Source organism: Microtus oregoni, unplaced genomic scaffold (assembly GCF_018167655.1).
Source record: "Microtus oregoni isolate MIOR12 unplaced genomic scaffold, Mior012 000028F_ref0000031, whole genome shotgun sequence".
NCBI classification, from domain to species: domain Eukaryota; kingdom Metazoa; phylum Chordata; class Mammalia; order Rodentia; family Cricetidae; genus Microtus; species Microtus oregoni.
The window spans coordinates 15746230-15765766 of record NW_024543087.1 but is presented as its reverse complement, the minus strand read 5'-3'; the positions used below and the strand labels follow the sequence as shown (position 1 = coordinate 15765766).

The window sequence follows — 19537 nt, the reverse complement described above, 5'->3', positions numbered from 1 at the left end:
CCTCCTGCCTCTGCCTCCCAAGTGTTGGGATTAAAGGCGTGCGCCACCACCGACCGCCCGGCTGACTTAAATACTGTTTTAAAAGTATATCTAGAAAGGCATCCTAGGGTAATACCATCCCAACTCTGAAAGGATGAAGGGGAGAAGAAATATTCACTAAGGTCAGTTAGAAAGCAAATGCCGGCCGGGGGATTGTACTGGGTGGGGTCCCAGGCCACACTGAATCCTGCTAAGCTCCTCCCTCCCCAGCCCCTTTATCTCTGCTACCCTGGGACTCACAACTGCCTCTAGCCACCCTGTGAAGAGCCCTCTGGAGCCCAGGCTCACCGGCAGGCTAAGAATGCCTCTCCCTGCCCCATAATCCCGGGTATTGAGAAAAGACTGCTTGCCAAGGGGTAGCTGCTGAGGTCCAGGTGAGGGAGATGGCAAAGAAGAAAGGGCTTCACTCACTCATGGCTTCTGGAAGAAGGACCAACCAGAACTACACTTCTGTTTCAGAGACGGAGTCCACAAAACAAGACTCAGCAGAGGTGCCCGGCAGTCAGGGACTGGAAGAGAGTCATTTACTACTCTCACCCTTCCCTCACCTCTACACTTCCACACACTGAGGCCACAGCTACAGCAGCGCTAGATCTTCCATAAGTTACCTCTGGCTATTATCCAGCCAGCCAGGCCAGACTCCATTAACCCTTATGACTCTGGGCAGACAGGAGAGGGCACACCATGGAATTATGGGACCTGCCCACAGAAGGTGCGTCCCGTGGTATTCCTTTCTGAATCCTCTCCCATCACTCTGTCCTGTGTCTTCCTCCGTGGTGAGAACTGGTGCCTGAGGGTGCACCTGTGAATGAGGGCCTTGCAGAGAGAAGAGCCATATTGCCCTGCACCGTTCTCATCTTAACCTGGTGGGTTGTGGGAGAATAGGATGATTCAGGAATACTCCTTCCCAGCCCACTCCATTCAGAGAGAGAGAGGAGAGAGAGAGAGAGAGAGAGAGAGAGAGAGAGAGCGCGCACTGAGAAATACACATCCAAGAGAGGATACAGGAGAAAGACTTCTCAGGGCTGGAAAGAGTCAAAGAGTCAGACAGGGCTGGAAAGAGCCTTCAACAGGGCTCCGCCCGTAGCCCCGCCCCCAGCGCGACCGCACCCACGGGGCCCAGCGTCTTTCGACTTTGATCTGAGTATCTGTGGCAGCGGCAGCTACAAGAAGCAACTGGAGCCACAGGTGAGGTGGTCGTGCCATTGCCCTGCCCGTGGGTCCACAGCCAGATCCTCAGACCACAGGGCAGGGGGAAAGGTTGGGTTTGCCAGGAACCAGCGCAGGGGGTCAGCTGCCCAGGAACTTTCAGTACCGCTACTGAATAATGCTGGTCTCAGGTCGGACCTGAGTCTGGTCCGGTCAAGTCCTGGGCTTCTGAGGTTCACGAGAGGTTCCAGCCTAGTCTCAATGGGGCTGCTTCTGCCGCTACTACAATCCTCTCTACTGCTAATGCTTCTTTTGTGGTTGCCGGCGGCGTCCACCAACCTGGACTGGCAGTGCCCACGAATACCCTTCTCAGCCTCCCGGGACTTTGATGTTAAGTATGTGGTCCCCAGCTTCCACGCCGGTGGCCAGGTACAGGCCATGGCAGCCTACGAGGACAGTGAAGATGGGAGTGCGCTGTTTGTGGCCACACGCAATCGTCTGCACGTGCTTGGGCCTGACCTGCAGTATATAGAGAGCCTAACCACCGGCCCTATTGGAGATCCTGGCTGCCAGACATGTGCGAGCTGTGGTCCAGGCCTTCACGGACCACCAAACGACACAGACACACTGGTGCTGGTGATAGACCCGGGTTTGCCAGCCCTGGTCAGCTGTGGCTCAACCCTCCAGGGCCGGTGCTTCCTCCACGAGTTTGAGCCTCGGGAGAAATCCTTGCACTTAGCAGCACCAGCCTGCCTCTTCTCAGCAAAAAATAACCGGCCTGAGTCCTGCCCGGACTGTGTGGCTAGCCCCCGGGGCACTCGTGTGACTGTGGTTGGGCAGGGCCATGCTTCCTACTTCTATGTGGCATCTTCACTGGACCCAGAGTTGGCTGCCAGCTTTAGCCCGCACTCAGTGTCCATCCGTCGCCTCAAGGCAGATGCTTCTGGATTTCAACCGGGATTTCCTTCGCTATCTGTGCTGCCCAAATATCTGGCCTCCTACCTCATTGAATATGTATACAGCTTCCGCTCAGGAGACTTTGTCTACTTTCTGACCGTGCAACCTTCCGGTGTCACAAGCCCTCCAGGCGCCCTGCAGACTCGTCTTGCCCGACTTAATGCTGTAGAGCCAGAGATGGGTGACTACCGGGAGCTGGTCTTGGATTGTCAGTTTGCACCTAAACGCCGGCGGCGGCGAGCTCCAAAGAGCACACAGTCCTACCCAGTGCTTCGGGCAGCCCACACTGCTCCCGTGGATGCCATTCTAGCTGTGGATCTGAGCACCTCAGAGGGCCAGGAAGTGCTATTTGGGGTCTTTGCGGCTGTCAGGGATGGTAGCTCTGGCTCGGGTCCCAGTTCTGTTGTATGCGCCTACCCCATTCACCAGCTGGACGCCCTGATTGAACAGGGCGTAGAACGCTGTTGTGACTCTTCACTTTCTCCTCGCCCCTCGAGAGGCCTCGAATTCTTCCAGCCACCCAGTCTTTGTCCTAATCCGGTGAGCAGAAAGAGTGGGCCCCTGACCTGTGAGTACTCGGTGGGGCTGAAGACAGGCCATTTCCTTGCTGTCACTGAAAGAGAGAAGGCAGGCAGAGTGAAGCATTCGCTCCTTCTCAGTTCCTAAGTACTGGAGGTAGTGGGAGAAAGCAGACAAACAGAGGCCATACTGGAAGCGCATCCCAGCATGAGGCTGTGCCACCCTTCCTGCTATCTGAATTTTTAAGGTACTTTCCCTGGTTATGTGAAGAGGGGCTTACGTCATAGTGCCTCTGCCAGCACAACTTCCAACTTCCTGGTCAAATGATAGGCATCCCCTCCAACCTGCCCACCACCCACACCCTCAGGCACCCAGAGAAAAGTATACACAAAGGCAAAAACTCCATGGGCAGCTGCTCATAGTCAAAGATTCGCCGCTGCTTGCCAATATAGTTTCACTTTCCTATGAAGGCACTGTGTTGCTCTGCCTTCCAAAGATGGCAGGATAGGGTTGCCAGAGAACCCCAACAGGTTCCAAGGAACCTTGGCAGTCTGGGAGCTTCTTGGGGAGCCTGCATGTTTTATGATTTACTAACCCATTCTCCACAGGATCATTACAGGAAAATTTGGGACATAGTGGAAAGGCAATTGCAGCTCAGCTCTAGAAGGTTCCTGGAAACCTCACCCCGGTCTTGTGCAAGCAAACTCTAAGCAATTGAGGATGAGTAAAGGCGTAGGAAGGGCTGGTTGGAATGGGTCCAGCCTGGACTTTCTGTCTCTGTAGCCAAGGCCCTGCCCTAGGAAGGAGGGTCTCTCAGTCCACCTATCACATCAGGGAGGAAGAAGAGAGGAAACAAACAGGAAGCAGGATGTTTTTAAAATGCTACCTCGAGGACCTAGGGCCTTAACTTGGGGCCTAGTCAGGGTTTGAGGGCCAAAAGTAAAATCAAATAAAGACAAAAATGCTTGAGGACAAAATGAAAACTAACTCCTCGAAACCATTCAAAAAGTCTCACCTAAGACTATTGAGAGATTAGGACAAGATAAAGGGTTGAATGGAGCACTGGGTGCCACAGTCACACAGTGTCCTGACTTTGCTGTGACATTTTTTGTTTGCCCCCCCCCATTTAGACACACCAGGAACTGCTAGTCAAATGCTCTACCACTGAGCTGGGTCTTCAGCGCCCTCCTCTCCTTTTATACTTTTAATTTTGAAACAAGTCTCACGAAAGTTGCTCAGGCTGGCCTTGAACTCACTCTCTAAACACAATCAATTATTGAACTTGTAATCCTCCTGCTTCAGCCACTGGAGTAGCAAGGGTTATGGGCCTATGCCACACCAGGCCTGTCAGTGACTATGATACTCTTGTCTGATTGATTTCCACCTTCTGTTAATGCCCTGGAGGTATAGAATTTACACGCAGTGTTGGAGGGGGAATTCATTTTTCTTTTAGAACTTGAAGTACCAAATCCAGGGCCTCAAGTGTGCTAATCCTCTACCACGGGTTGTATCTTCAGTCTTTTGCTTGTTTTTGGTTTTTTGAGAGAGAATTTAGTGTGTAGCCAAAACTGACCTTGAATCAATCGTGCAGCTCAGGTTGACCTTGAATTAATTATTTTCCAGCCTTCACCTCTCAAAAGCTGGTATTACAAGTGTACACCAGACCTGGTGCAAATTTCTTTTCTTTTTTCTTCTCCAGTACTAGAGATTGAACATCTCTAGGGCCTTGGACTTCTTAGGCAAGTGTTCTGCTGCTGAGCAACATTCCTAGCCTTCGAGTAGGGGGGGGGGGGTCTTTAGCTCTTCTTCCTCAGATGAGTATATTTAGGTTGAGAAACCCTGGGAGTAAGAACCTTTTGTCCAAATCTAGATGGGAAATCAAAACCTCTCCCAATTTAGCTAGAGGTGCCAGGCACCAGGAGAACTAGTCTTGGGCCCTACCTACAGCTCCACGTCTGGAGGTCTGCCAGATCTCTGAAGATATGTGAATCAGTGTTTGATGACTTAAGTACATCATCACTGGAATAGCAGCCACTGTGTACATTGTGTACTGGTTGACCTAAAGACTTGTGCCTACGTGGATTCAGGTAGGGTGTGGAACAGCTATGGGGAATGGGACACTTAAGGCAAGTTTTCAGGGCTAGAGACCTTCGTCAATCTTAGGACCCAAATCTAAGACCCCTGCGGCCTAGAGGCGAGCAAACAGGACCATGTTCTTACCTGAGTAGGGCCTCTTAGTGCCTGAGCCCCGCCTGTCCCTGAGTCACAATGAAAACACCTGGCAAGTTTCTGGCTAGGGTCACGCCCCTCCTCTTCCTTCTGGAGTGCTGACAAAGTCTCAGTCCCTACCCAAACAGGATAGAGACCCAGATTGGGTGGGGTGTCTAGACTCAACACTGCTGCTCTTGTCCCTCCCCCTCCCCCCTCCCCAGTCCTGCTTGTCACTGAGGTCCAGGGATAGGTTAACTCTGTGTGAACTGAGGAGGTTCTGAACACCTAGGGCTCTCTTCTGGCCCTTCCTGTTCCTCTACTCCAACCCCAAGTCTCTCTCTCTCTCTCTCTCTCTCTCTTTTTTTTTGTTTTTGTTTTCGAGACAGGGTTTCTCTGTGGTTTTGGAGCCTGTCCTGGAACTAGCTCTTGTAAACCAGGCTGGTCTCGAACCTACAGAGATCCGCCTGCCTCTGCCTCCCGAGTGCTGGGATTAAAGGTGTGCGCCACCACCGCCAGGCTAACCCCAAGTCTTAAATGCATACATTGGCTTCCTACTTTTCCAGCACCATTCATTCCCAACTGTGTCCTAAGAATTTACACCTCCTGGCTAAGAGCAAGGGAGAGGTTTATGTCTTCCAACTTCTTCTCTCTTTTGTTTTTCTTTTTTCAAGACAGGGTTTCTCTGTGTGACAGTTCTGGCTGTCCTGGAACTCACTTTGAGAGTAGCAAACCTAGCAGGTTCAACTCACAATCTCCCAACTTCTTAGGTTTAATCTGACATTCATGTCATGGGGCCTTGGTTTTTTTATTTTTATACCTGAGGGAGGTTTAGGTAACTTAAAGATCTATAGAATCTCAGGGAAAGGAGCCATATAGCCAGTCTTGAGAAGCCACTTAACTTCAGAATTCAGTCTCATGAAGCCCAGAAGGGACATTTGCTAAGAAGCGCTCACACAGGCAGAGAAGGGCCAGCAGGGGGCGTGAGAGTCCACTGGTTAAGGGTGAGGGCTTCTGACTTAGATCCTGAGGGGCTGTAAGGCCTTGGATAAAGGAATGGACGGGAGGACCAGCAGGGTCTACAGACTCCATAATTCATCAGCAGACTGGACTTAGCAGGGTAAGGCAGGGAGTAGGTGAAGGGAACTTCCACACAGTGGGGGCTGCCTCCCAGACCCTGGATCCGGCACAAACAGCACCTAAACAACTGTTTTCACAGAGAGATCCTTTAGTAAGCAGGGAAGAAAAGTTAAAGTGCCTGCTTTCTGACTCTGGCAGACAAACAACAGCAAATGACCTTGCAGGGGTGATTTTTAAGAAGAGAAACGGGGGAAGTCTGTGTTAGAATGGACTAGGATTTGGTAGTAAAGGGGATGGGGAATGAGGGACAAGGGAAAGGGGGCAGAGGTATTCGACTCAGAGGAACAAAGGACTGTCACTGGATAGAGGAGACAGACTGGCACATAGATAAATGGCGGTTTATAAAGGGAAAGGGGAAGACCCTGTGTTAGGATGAGGTGCTTAATTTTAATTGGGCATGTTAATTAGGTGAGCCAAATGGGGCTTCTGGTTGCTGAACTTCAATAGTTTGATAGCTGAACCTTGGTAGTCAACGTCAGAAGGAGGAAGTGGCTGGTCAAATAAGGAAGTAGACCTTGGTGACTAGCTTCAGGAATGTAATCTACTGGTTTTTAACAATTGCAGAGGAAATGGGAGCAAAGGGAAAGGCCGGCCAGAGCTGTCCTCACTCCTCTCAAGCTGGTGAGAGTCCCTTCAGCAGCGGATCTGGCTTTCTAGACTCCCTTCTTCCCTGCCCTTGCTATCCCAAGCGCCTATGAGCATGGTGGTAGTAGGTGAGGGGTAGGCTCTAGGCCTTCTCTAGTCAGGCAAGGTGAGGGATAGCAGTTTAGGGCTAATCACTGACAAAATCCCCAAAGAGTCAGTGCACAGTCCTGAGCCCTGACTCTCTCTTGCCTGGATTTTCCCAGCCTGGTGTAGAGGCCTCCAGCCCCAGCTTCCGCTGCCACTACTTCCCTCTGCTGGTCAGCGAAGGCTTCTCCCGCGTGGACCTATTCAATGGAATGTTAGGATCAGTGAAGGTCACCGCGCTGCATGTGACAGGCCTTGGCAATGTTACAGTGGCCCACATGGGCACTGCAGATGGGCGTATCCTACAGGTAGGTCCTCCACGCCACCATTGTCTGTCCCTGCATCCCTGTCCCCTGCCCTTGCTAGCCTTCTCATAGCAGACCTATGACAGGTGGAGATAGCCAGATCGTTCAGCTACTTGCTGTACGTGTCCAACTTCTCCCTGGGCAGCAGCGGGCAGCCTATTCAGCGGGACGTCAGTCGCCTTGGGAATGACCTACTTTTTGCCTCTGGGGACCAGGTGAGGTGTGCGGGGTTGGGACTTGGGGTTCAGGTGGTGGTATCATAGCCTCTCCGTCAAATCCAGATAGGCATTGATATGCAGACCTTACCTCTCTAATCTAGAAGGGACCAGCAGGGTTGATGGGGCCCAGTTCCCACTCTTAGCAATTGCTGAGCCACCTGTTTGTCACCCCAAGGTCTTCAAGGTTCCTATCCGGGGCCCTGGCTGCCGTCATTTCCTCACCTGTTGGCGTTGCCTGAAAGCACAGCGTTTCATGGGATGTGGCTGGTGTGGGGACAGGTGTGGCCGGCAGAAGGAGTGTCCTGCCTCCTGGCAACAGGATCGCTGTCCACCTGAAATCACAGAGGTACAGCATACCCCAGGGCTCAGGTGGCAAAGCGACAAGCAGGGCAGTGGGGGAGGTGTCAAAAAGTCCTGATAATGATCTTCCGCGCTCTGAAATGCCCACAGGAGGGCATTCTTTTTTTTTTTTTTTTTTTTTTTCGAGACAGGGTTTCTCTGTTGCTTTGGAGCCTGTCTTGGAACTAGCTCTTGTAGACCAGGCTGGGCTTGAACTCACAGAGATCCACCCGCCTCTGCCTCCCGAGTGCTGGGATTAAAGGCGTGCGCCACCACTGCCCGGCCAGGAGGGCATTCTTGTCAGAGGGGATGGCACAGAGGGAGACTTGGGAGGCAGGAAGAAGTCTGAATGAGGACTAACGTGTGACCCGGAATGACTGGAGCCGGAGTGTGAGATAGGCAAGGGGTATGGCCAGAACTCTGGGGGAAGCGCTGAGAGAATCCCACCCCGCACAAAAACTTGGGTCGTTCTCTCCACTTCAGTTCTATCCTCACAGTGGACCCCTAAGGGGCAGTACAAGGCTCACCTTATGTGGCTCCAACTTCTACCTGCGTCCTAATGAGGTACCCGAGGGAACACACCAGATCACCGTGGGCCAAAGTCCCTGCCGGCTGCTGCCGAAACACTCTCCAAGCTATAGGTATAACCTGTCCCCGCCTCCCCTATCCCTGATGAGAGTGACCAAGCAGCCCCTCATCTGTGAGACCCTGTTCTGTGAAGGGTAGGGACAAGCTAGATTGACTTCTTGTGTCTAAGATATCTGTCCCATTTTGAACCTGCATGTGCCCTACTTGTCTGTTTAGTTATGGACTAGACAAGGTTAGTCCCTGTCCCCCCGCCCCAATTCTGTCTGCTGTCAGAGAAAGCCATAGGTGTGGCTGCCATGCTTTGGCAGATAAGCCCCATGATTGTGGCAGGCATGAAGCCAGCCCTCTGGGGTTCCTGACCTCATGGTATCCTTCTGATGTCCCAGGCCAGAGTACCCTAAGGCGTTTGTGGAAGAACTTGAGTGTGAGCTGGAGCCTCTGGTCACCCAGGCAGCAGGGACTACAAATGTCAGCCTTCTCATCACTAACACACCAGCAGGCAAGCACTTCCGGGTGGACGGCAGCTCTGTTAGGGAAGGCTTCTCTTTCATGGTGAGTCTACACTGCTCTGTCTTTGCCCTGGGTCAGTGGGAGGCACAAGAGGGATGGACTTGGAATGAAATGTTCCATTTCCATATCCTCATAGGAACCACTGCTGACATCAATAAAACCTGACTTTGGCCCACGGGCTGGGGGTACTTATCTCACACTCGAAGGCCAGAACCTGTCTATAGGCACCAGCCGAGCTGTACTGGTCAATGGAACTCAGTGCCAGCTGGAACAGTAAGTGTTATCAGGTAAAATCACAGGAGGCCACAGGTCCCTGCCCCTGTGAGGCTCCAACTTGTATCTGCATCCTGAGTTGGACTGATATCTGAAGGAACCTATCAGGTTCCTCCTGGCTGCTGCCTAAGGTCACCTCAAGTCTCAGGTACAATGCATTCCCCCTTTCCCTATCTCTGATGGGGACAACCAAGCAGCCCCTTCCTTGTGAGACCCTTTCTTCTGTTCCCACCCAGGGAGCTGCACCAGGTGGGTACCTAGATACTGCCAGTGTGGAGAAGAGGGCTCAGTCACATGGTCAATGTAGGGATCAGTTTCAAGAAGGATCTGCTGTCCCCTCCAACCCAGAGACAAGAGAGCCCACCACAGAGGCCACTGTCTCCAGCCAAGGGTACAGGAACTTGTTCCGTCCCTGCCTTCTTGGAGGTCTTACTGGGAGCATCCTCTCTCCAGACCCATGGAGTGTAGGTGGGTGGGGAAGACAACCAACAGAGGAAGTAGGAGGGGTTACTAATCCCTAGAGGAGGTAAGACTCTCATCATAAGAAGGTGCCCCTGTGCCCAATCCCTCCATCCTGCAGGGTCAGTGAGGAACAGATCTTATGTGTCACACCTCCTGGAGCTGGCACAGCCAGGGTCCCTGTTCATCTGCAGATTGGAGGTGCTGAGGTGCCTGGCTCCTGGACATTTCACTACAAGGAGGACCCCATTGTGTTGGACATCAGCCCCAACTGTGGCTACAGGTAAGTGCCACCTCCTTGGCTACTTTGGCCTCCAAGAAATGAGTCGGTTCCCTGAGTCCTCTAACCCCAACACTCTCCCTTCGCAGTGGCTCTCACGTCATGATCCATGGCCAGCATCTGACTTCTGTATGGCGCCTAGAGCTATTATTCCATGATGGACAAAGTACAGTGCAGAACAGCGTGAGTAGAGCAGGTGGGGGGGGAGGTGGGGGGGTAGGTGGGCGGGGGGGAGGCTGGACCAGTCCCCTGATGTCCAGCATCACCTCACACTGGGCTAAGGAGACTGGAGCAGTCAGGCGTGGGCCATTTGCCTAACTACTTTTATGTGGGTCTCAGCAGTGCGCAGGGCAGTTTCTGGAACAGCAGCGTCAGTGCCGCCTGCCAGAATATGTGGTCCGAAACCGTCAGGGGTGGGCAACAGGGAATCTGAGCGTCTGGGGGGATGGAGGAGCTGGCTACATACTGCCTGGTTTTCGCTTCCTGCCCCCACCCAGTCCACCCAGAGCTGGCCTAGCCCCACTGAAGCCTGAAGAGCATTCAGTTAAATTCGAGGTGGGTATAAGGAGTAGGGTAGGGACAGTGGTGGTTAAGAGACAAGAGTCCAGCCTCTGGCTGATTCTCATGACTGTCTCTGCAGTATATTGGGCTTGGCGCTGTGGCAGACTGCGTGAGTGTGAACATGACCGTGGGTGGTGAGATCTGCCAACACGAGTTCCGGGGGAATATGGTGGTCTGCCCCCTGCCCCCTTCCCTGCAACTTGGCAAGGATGGTGTCCCATTGCAGGTAGGTGACACAGCTGGTCTTTCCAGGAAACTACAAGCTGAAGGGTCTGCAGTCTGGGTTTAAACTGCCATCTGCTTTCAGGTCTGCGTAGATGGTGAGTGTCACAAGCTGGGCCAAGTGGTTCGGTCAGGCCCAGGCAGGGCCTCACAGAGTACACTCATAATTGCTCTGCTGGCTTTGATCATACTCGTGGCTGCACTGGCCATTGCCCTGGTCTTCAACTCCCGGAGACGGAAAAAGCAGCTAGGTAAGCCCCTACACCCATCTAGATTCAGCCTGTACCTCCAAACTAGTGTCTGCGATCCCCAGAACTTGGGGGTATCCCACATTTCCTCAGTGGGACTTGGTCTCCAGGAGCTTGGAAAGGCTCACCACCAGGGGCTGTCTTTCCACAGTCCTTGCTTCCAACTTGGATGACCTGTCATCTCTGGACCGGTCTCCCGGAGCCATGTCCCTGTCTACATTCTACTCTGGCTCTGACTACAGAGGTAAGTAGCCTTGGTGAGATGGTGGGAGGCGCTAGAAGCCAGGGCTTGACCCTCCCCACTAGCTCTCGCTCCCTCTCCCCAGCAACACCCTCTGACATTGATGATATAGCTTCCAGACCTCGGAGCTGGGAGGAATCTTCGGATAACAGGGATGGGACAAATATCCCACTACTGCGAACAGATTCGATGCGGCTCAAGGATCTGGACAGGACACTCCTGGCCGAGGTCAAGGATGTACTGATTCCCCATGAACACGTGGTCATCCATAGTGACCAAGTCATTGGCAAAGGTGTGGGGGATGGATTGGGAGGTGGGGCAGGGCAGAGGAGGAGTCTTGAGATTGACCTGTGCTCAAGGGACAGTTCAAGTAGACTTCACTAACTTGTATGACCTTGAGGCTACTACTTAACTTCTGATCCTCCGTGTGGTCATCTTTGAAGAATTTAATCTTCAGTGGCTTCTGGTATGGATAAGTGGGCATGGGAGGATGGAAAATGGTTCCACCATTGTGTGGCTGCTGCTTGTTTTTAATGTCACCCTGGTCAGTTTGGGGCTCCGAGGTTGCTAGTTATAAGGGGACATGCAGTGAGTCCAGGCACTGAAGTCCCTCTTTACCATCTCGCTCTTTCCAGGCCACTTTGGTGTTGTCTACCATGGAGAGTATACAGATGAGGCACAGAACCAAATCCACTGTGCCGTTAAGTCACTGAGTCGTAAGTGAGGCCTAGGCTGGGTGGGCAGAAGGGTGGTCTCAGGCTGAACCCCCACCATCTCCATCTCTCCCTTGGCCTGACCTGCGCTACTCCACAGGCATCACAGAGGTGCAGGAGGTAGAAGCTTTCCTGCGGGAAGGGCTGCTCATGCGAGGCCTCCACCACCCGAACGTTCTGGCTCTCATCGGTATTGTGCTACCCCCAGAGGGCCTCCCCCGGGTGCTGCTGCCCTATATGCGCCACGGAGACCTGCTTCGTTTCATCCGCTCCCCTCAGAGGGTCAGTGCCCTTTCATCCGGGGTGGGAGGTGTCGGCCGCACCCACCTCTGCCTGTACTCACCAGTCTCCCTGTGCCACAGAACCCCACAGTGAAGGACCTCATCAGCTTTGGCCTGCAGGTAGCTTGCGGCATGGAGTACCTGGCAGAGCAGAAGTTTGTGCACAGGGACCTGGCTGCTAGGAACTGCATGTGAGTGGCTCAAGTAGCTGGGGTGAAACAAAAGGACAGTTATGAGGCTATGCAGCTGCTCAAGGCCACCTTAGGAGAGGACCCAGTCCACCCTTTGCTCTGCACTCTGCAGGGCTAGGCATTTTTCTGTCTACCTGGTAAAGAGACAGTGTGATTTTTTTATATTATTTTATTTTTTGGGGGGGAGTTTTCAAGACAGCGTTTTTCTGTAGCTTTGGAGCCTGTCCTGGAACTAGCTCTTGTAGACCAGGCTGGCCTCGAACTCACAGAGATCTGCCTGCCTCTGCCTCCCGAGTGCTGGGATTAAAGGTGTGTGCCACCACACAGTGTGATTTTTTTTTAAGATTTATTTATTTATTATGTATACAACATTCCTTCCATGTATGCTTGCATGGCAGAAAGAGGGCACCAGATCTTATTACAGATGGCTGTGAGCCACCATGTAGTTGCTGGGAATTGAATTCAGGACCTTTGGAAGAGCAGCCAGTGCTCTTAACCTCTGAGCCATCTCGCCAGCCCCACAGTGTGATTCTTCAGTCCTTCGAAGGGCTAGGAAGCGGTGGGTCCAGACCTGGCAGGAGCCAGTGCTAGGCAAGTGTCTGCCCCTGAGCTACAGCCCCAGCTGAGCATCAGTTCTCTGTGTGATACCCTCTTCTCAGGCTGGACGAGTCATTCACAGTCAAGGTGGCCGACTTTGGTCTGGCCCGTGACATCCTAGACAAGGAATACTATAGCGTCCGACAACACCGCCATGCTCGCCTGCCTGTCAAGTGGATGGCCCTGGAGAGCCTTCAGACCTACAGATTCACCACCAAGTCTGACGTGGTAAGGTACCCTCCGCTCCAGGTCCACTTGACCTCCATGCCTTAGAGTATTTTGCCCTGCTTCTGCGTAATCTGAGTCCAGACACTCCCCAGGTTAGACAGACTCCGTAGCTCCTTTGTCTTGGACAGATGTGAACTAGAATCTGGTATCTGCCAGGGCAGAAGTCTGTGCTTTCATCTGTTCCTTATGAACAGTCCAGGACTCAAGTCACGTTGTGGGAGACGGAGGAACGATATTTGTACAGTATTAAGGAATGAGCTCTGTGCAGAGGTGTGGTCCTTCATTTCCAGTAAAGAATCCTGAGAGGTAGAGGACCTGCCCACCAAAATTTGGGGTGATAGTTGAGTGAATCTCCTCACCTTTCTCCAACAGTGGTCATTTGGTGTGTTGCTGTGGGAACTGCTCACACGGGGCGCTCCACCGTACCCCCATATCGACCCTTTCGACCTCACTTACTTCCTGGCTCAGGGCCGTCGCCTGCCCCAGCCTGAGTATTGTCCCAATTCACTGTGAGTATGTAAAAGGCGATAGAGGGGCAGGGCTGGGCTCCAGAGAAGCGGGAGGGGGCAAGAGACCAAGCCCTGCCTGGCTTTTTGTCTGACCCTTTGGTTGACCAGGAAAGGGAGCCTCTCTGGGACTTAGTTTACTTATCTGTGTACTGGTCCCACCCCCATGCAAGGAAGGACTCTGAGAGGGCCTCACAGTTGCCATGGTAACAGCATTCCAACTCAGAGTCTGGGTTGAGGCCAGTGGTTTGGTTTCCCGGATCTCTTTCCAAACCCCACTGCTGCAAAGGGAAAGAGGGGCTGTTTTCCATCTCCTCCACTCATTCAGCCTCAAAGCAAGGTTTAGTTAGCTCCCACACCGGTCCCTCTGCATCTCTCCAGCAGGGCTTTTGCACTGCATGTAGTTCAGATTTTTTTTCATTCCCAAGGGATGGCGGTAGCTGTGTCATCAGTGCCCGTGGGGTAGGTTTGGCTCCCTAATCAGCAGGCATACCTCGGCTGTGCTCAGGTCTGCACGCTTAGAACAGGCAAAATCAGGTCACAGGTAGAACCGTTGATGACTCCTGTCCCAGGCTGTGTTCCAGAAACACAGGGTAGTTCTCAGGGCTCACCCATCTTGGCCTTGACTTTTCAACTATTTGGTTTTTTTATGCACACAGTTTACGGTAAGAGAAATTAACCTTACTGCCTGCCTGGATCTAAGACAGGCTCCCTGAACAGATGAAGCTGGTAGGTTGGGGAGAGACAGCGGAAACAGGGCTTGTCAGAGGGAGGAGGTGGCTGGGATGCAATCATGAGAGGGACGGAGTGCATAGTGCAGCCCTGTCGGAGCGGGCTGGCCCTTCAGAGTTTTCTGAAATTGAGACCAATGGGCCAGGTCTCTGTCCCAGGCATTAGTCACTGTCACAGGTGAGCAGATGTGAGATTGGAAAATGTGTTTCCCTTCTGCCTAGAGAAAGCTCAAGCTAAGAGCTGTCAACAGGTAACACTCTAAGTCACTGAAAAGGGAGGTCTAAGTGGCCCACTGCAGAGGGCACTAATGGGGGAGTCCCTTTTCCTTGCTGGGCTCTGTTTTGCTCATCTGTAAAGTGGGTATCATAACAACATTCCCCTTGGGGAGTCTGAAACACTGAGACTATGATTTAAGGCAGGATGCCATCCCTATGGTGATAAGGCAGGCTCTAGGATCCAGCAGGCCAATCTACAGAACTTGAGCCTCAGGACCTGAGCTGTCACCGGAGCTGTTCCATATGCTTCTCTTTCAGTTCCCGTTTAACTTTCCTGGATTTTTTTTTTTTTGCTGCAGTTTTTTTTGAGGCTGGGTCTCTGTAGCTCAGGCTAGCCTTAAATGCAGGTTAATTCTGCTTCAACCTTCCAAATTCTGGGGTTAAAGGCATCTTTTACTGTGCTGGGTATGTATTTATTTGTTGGTTTGTTTTTGAGACAGGCTATCACTCTGTATCTTGGGCTAACCTAGAACTCACTATGTAGCCCAGGCTGGCCTCATACCCCTTGTGTAGCTAAAGCTGTTCTTGAATGCCTGATCTTTCTCCCTCCACCTCCCAGCATTGCTGGAATTACAGGTGTGTGCCACCAAGCCCAACTCTCTCTGCAGGGCTTAATCCTCACTTTATATCTGATCTGGAAAGGTGTGATGATCCTATTTCATGAGCCTCTTAACTATGTACTGAGGATTTCGCAAGTGTCTTTTTACCCTGTGCCTCTAACGGTGTGGTCAGAAGAGGCCATCTAGGCACAGAAAAGTTAGAGAACACACTCAAGATCACACAGATAAGGCCCCAGGGCATAGTCGCCGGCAACCCTTTTCTGCTGAGGTATCTGGACTTCTGCCAGGCATCTCAGCGATGAGAAGAGCCAGCACTGTTCAGATGGGGCTCTAGGCCCTGTCACGGATCTTCATCTCTGTTTTGTTCACTGGGAATCGGGCTGCCCAGAACCCCCCCGGTAGGAGTACACCTATACCTGACATCCCTCTTTTTACAGGTACCAGGTGATGTTGCGATGCTGGGAGGCTGACCCAGCAGCACGGCCCACCTTCAGAGCCCTCGTGATGGAAGTGGAGCAGGTAGTGAGCTCTCTGCTTGGGGACCACTACGTACAGCTGTCCCCAGCTTACGTGAACTTAGGTCACAGCATCTTGGATGATGTGAGTGTGCTTCCAGAGCAACCACAGTCCTCAGCACAACAGCACAGAGACACATCGAGGCCCCGGCCTCTCTCAGAGCCGCCTCTGCCCACTTGACCTAAGCCCTCAGAAGGTCACAGACTGAATCTGCTAAGTGGCCTTGAGCTAACCCCAACCTGTCTCTGGGCTATGACAAACTAAAGGGCATTGAACCTCCAGCCTTTAGCTTTCTGAAGCTACTGGAGGTGGGAAACAGCCCATCTAAGCCCCTCACTCCAGCATGAGCTGGTGAGGGCAAGCTTTTGTAGCATGTATTTATGGAATGCTGTTTTATACCCTGTCTGCTGAGCAGAGAGGACTCAGCAGTGATCATGCAGATACCATAGTATAAACCACTAAAACAAATAAATGAATATTCAAGCACAAATTATGGCATATGCTGTGAAAGAAAGGAGGCACGCAGAGGGGATGGATGGTTTACTTTAGAGAGGTGAGGGAAGGCTCCCAGGAGCTGTTATCTTTGCCAAAGCTCTTTCAGGAGGGGATAGTCTATTAGAAGCTGAGTTCAGATAAGAGATTTTGGGCAGGGCTGGAGAGATGGTTGAGTGGTTAAGAGCACTGGCTGCTCAGCCAGAGGTCCTGAGTCCCAGCAACCACATGGTGTTTCAAAACCACTTGTAATGAGATCTGGTGCCCTCTTCTTGCCTGCAAGGCATACATGCAAGCAGAACACTATATATGTAATAAATAAATGAGAGAGAGAGAGAGAGAGAGAGAGAGAGAGAGAGAGAGAGAGAGAGAGATTTTGTGCAAAGGCCCCTGTGACTCTAAAGGGGCCTGTGAACATGCCCAGATCAAATTATAGGGCCCCGTGGACTGTTGGATGAACCAAGGGGGTAGGTTGAGTGTCTAACCATGCAACAGCCAAGATGGTTTCTTCCAGAGCTCAAACTAGCTACTGAGCTGCCCCTCCCTCCGCAGTCCTCCTAGGCTCCCTATGTAGTCCACATACAAATACATACATGTACATTCACTGTCATGGTATGCAGACTTGCCTGCCTCCCATCTTTGCCAGAATTGCATTTGCAACCTTGAGAAGGAGGCTCTCTCAAAGAGGCATCAGCTCTACACTTGCAAGGAGCCAACCTCAAAGGACCAACTTCCTTAGCTATTTATACCCTCAGGTATAAAGCATAGCAGCTGGAGGGGCATGTTCCTCTGGAGGAGGAGTTAATCTCAACTCCTACCTCTCCCCTATGCTCTGCATACCGAGGGGACCTCATGGTGTTAGGAACTGGAGTGCTGGGGAGCCTGGGCCTAGGATATAGATCTCAATGTTATCTCTCCTTTGACTAAGCCCACCCGCCATGGTCTCCTCCACTTCTCTGGTTGGATGTCTCCTAGGTCTGTAAGAAGGGAAGGCTCGGTTCCTGTGAGCGCCTTAGAAACGGTCTGTCACCGAGGGACCGGGATTTGGAGCCAGAGCTCTTTCCTAAATGGGGTCTCCTTGGCACAGCAGCCATCCAGCTATTTGCTACCCATATTGCTACCTGTCTGGGTATCTTGGACTGGAAAGAGGTTCTAGGGATCCAAAGGACCCTAAGGACATGTGTGTAAAGTGTGAAAATGGACCCTTCTGCTGGGAAGCAGGTGTAAAGGGGAGGGTCCTGGAAGTGGAAGGAAACTGCCCACCCACTCCCTGCGCCATCCCTGGTGTCTCAGCATCGGCACAGAGGAAGTTGTGGCCTTGCAGACCTGGTCACTGACTGCTTGGCTTTATATTGTTGAAGACAGGACAGCTGCGTTGTTCCTTTCCAGAGTTCTAAGCCATGAGTTGGGGTGATGTGAAGGGCTTGTTCCCCACTGGCTCATCTGTTCACTAGAAAGGGTAGAAAGGAAAGGTGACTGCGGATGGAAGGAGAACTTAACATAGAAAGGGGTTCCAGAGAACTGCGTGAGAGGCAGAGCTAAGGGGGTAGCTGGTTTCCTATTTAGCTAGAATGTGGAATTTGGGGTCTGACTGTCACGTGGTGATACTTTAGGCTAGCACCAGTCCTGCTGATATGCCGTCAGCCAGAGAACCCTCATTTGAAGGCTAACATAAATTCTTTCAGCAGTTAGCCCATTAACATGAACTTCCTGGACCAAAGGCCTCCAGGGTCAGAATTATCCAGGAAGGAGCTCCAGTTAAACAGGTACTGGGGGTACTGGTTTGTACCCCACAACACATTCAACAGCTCCCAGGCTCTGAGCTCCATTTTCAGCCATCTGATAGTTCCAAGTCCATATAGGCTCTAGATTCTAGGGTGTCAGGAATTGAAACTGTTTTAGGATTTCAAATTGGTGCCTGAGCTGCAGGGGCAGGGGGTCATATAGGGAGGTTCTAGGTTTCCAGATGGGTTTGACATACTAAGGAGGTTTCTGAATGGCCTTTTTGTTGTTTTTTTTTTTGTTTGTTTGTTTCTTTGTTTTTGTTTTTCGAGACAGGGTTTCTCTGAGGTTTTGGAGCCTGTCCTGGAACTAGCTCTTGTAGACCAGGCTGGTCTCGAACCTACAGAGATCCGCCTGCCTCTGCCTCCCAAGTGCTGGGATTAAAGGCGTGCGCCACCACCGCCCGGCTCTGAATGGCCTTTTTGACTGAGCAAGGCTGGACTGCCTCTCTTCTAGCATGCGTGTTTAAGTGCATGTGCATACATGTGCATAAGTGCATGTGTGTGCATATGTATGTGCACGCATGCATGTGTGTGTGTGGTAGTGTGGCTGGGAGATTGCTCAGGTACAGTAACTGACTAGTGGAAAGGAGAACTAGGTTAATGGCCTTGCCAGGCCTGGGCCTCCCACCAGGTTAGGATGGCATGATTAGAGTTTTCTTCCAGGACTCTGAAGTCCAACCTTCCCACCAAGAGCTGTGGACAGCAAGTTACTAACCTTTCCAGTCAGGCATGATTGTGCACACCTGTAATCCTAGCACTTGGGAGGCAGAGGCAAGAGGATCAAGAGCTGAAGGGTAGCCTCGGCTACATAATAAGCCCGAGACTAGCTTGGACAACATGAGATTCTGTTCCAAACAAATGAACATGTCTTGTCTCCTTCTGGGACAAACCAGTGGGGCCGAGGGGCAAGCAAATGCCAACAAAGGCCAGGGGAAGCCATGGTGGCAGCTGGGACTAAGAAAGCAGCTGATGACTCACAGCCTCCTGACTGCCCATTGGTGTCACTGTCGTCTAGCACCTGGAAGGCATGCAATGAGTGGACTGACCTGCTTTGAAGGGGAACCATAAGTCTGGCCTGAGATTCCCTGTATGCTTTGTCACACTCTTGCTCCTCTGGACCACAGGGGATCTGGCCTGCGGTGATTCCTATTTTGAGTTCCGTTGGTAGGAACTGAGTGAAGTTACTGACTCATTAAAGGGCTTCGGCGTGGGTACTGGCAGAGGGACCAGTGAGTCCCAGTGTTCTCAGTGTCAAAGAGACGACCCTCCTCCCCACTCCCCGCTTCCTTCCAGTTGGCTTAGCCATTTGCACAGGCTTGCAGCCAGCTGTGGATCTAGCATCCAATAGAGAAGTAGCTGATAGCAAATATCACAGGATTCAATTAGCTTGGAAGCCAGCACTCCCTCTCCCATGCTACTAGTTCCCCCAGGGATGTTGCTGTTCCTTGGAGAACTGGAGGTCTCAAAGGAGTTAGCTCCATCCCTGGGCTCTATGGCAGTACTGGTGTCGGTCACTCATTAATAAGTTTTGCCGACCTGTTCTGTCAAGAAGGCCCCTTCTCAAAGGGGAACATGAATACCCTGGGCAGTTCCAGCCACCCTGTCAAGCGGGCGTTCTGGTCTCTTTATCTCGTCGATTCCTCTCCACAGGGTCTAGGTCTTTTCAGGTCCCTGGCT

General features: G+C 52.0%; 1 protein-coding gene across 7 annotated transcripts; it reads left to right on the top strand.

The window, feature by feature from the left end:
* Positions 1–1207: 1207 nt before the first annotated feature.
* Mst1r (macrophage stimulating 1 receptor) lies at positions 1208–16066 on the top strand. Of its 7 annotated transcripts, none has more exons than XM_041677600.1 (20): positions 1208–2685; positions 6861–7049; positions 7133–7261; positions 7440–7610; positions 8087–8244; positions 8578–8743; positions 8838–8974; positions 9555–9716; positions 9803–9896; positions 10056–10268; positions 10354–10500; positions 10582–10747; positions 10896–10988; positions 11071–11277; positions 11621–11701; positions 11799–11980; positions 12061–12170; positions 12830–12995; positions 13368–13504; positions 15506–16066. In XM_041677600.1, exons 1-20 carry the CDS (start codon positions 1450–1452, stop codon positions 15762–15764), a joined length of 4203 nt encoding a protein of 1400 aa, XP_041533534.1. In that variant the 5' UTR covers positions 1208–1449; the 3' UTR covers positions 15765–16066. The 7 variants fall into 7 exon arrangements, 5 of the variants coding, with proteins under 5 accessions (XP_041533534.1, XP_041533535.1, XP_041533533.1 ...); XM_041677601.1 differs by having other exon boundaries at positions 10053–10268; positions 11098–11277; XM_041677599.1 differs by having other exon boundaries at positions 10053–10268.
* The last annotated feature ends 3471 nt before the right edge of the window (positions 16067–19537 follow it).

Bases quoted from the DNA above. Each gene is read 5' to 3' on its own strand.
- Mst1r (XM_041677599.1), top strand. From the start codon at position 1,450: ATGGGGCTGCTTCTGCCGCTACTACAATCCTCTCTACTGCTAATGCTT. The intron at 2,686-6,860 runs GTGAGCAGAAAG...GGATTTTCCCAG, and splicing joins CCAGTCTTTGTCCTAATCCG to CCTGGTGTAGAGGCCTCCAG. The intron at 7,611-8,086 runs GTACAGCATACC...TCTCCACTTCAG, and splicing joins GTCCACCTGAAATCACAGAG to TTCTATCCTCACAGTGGACC.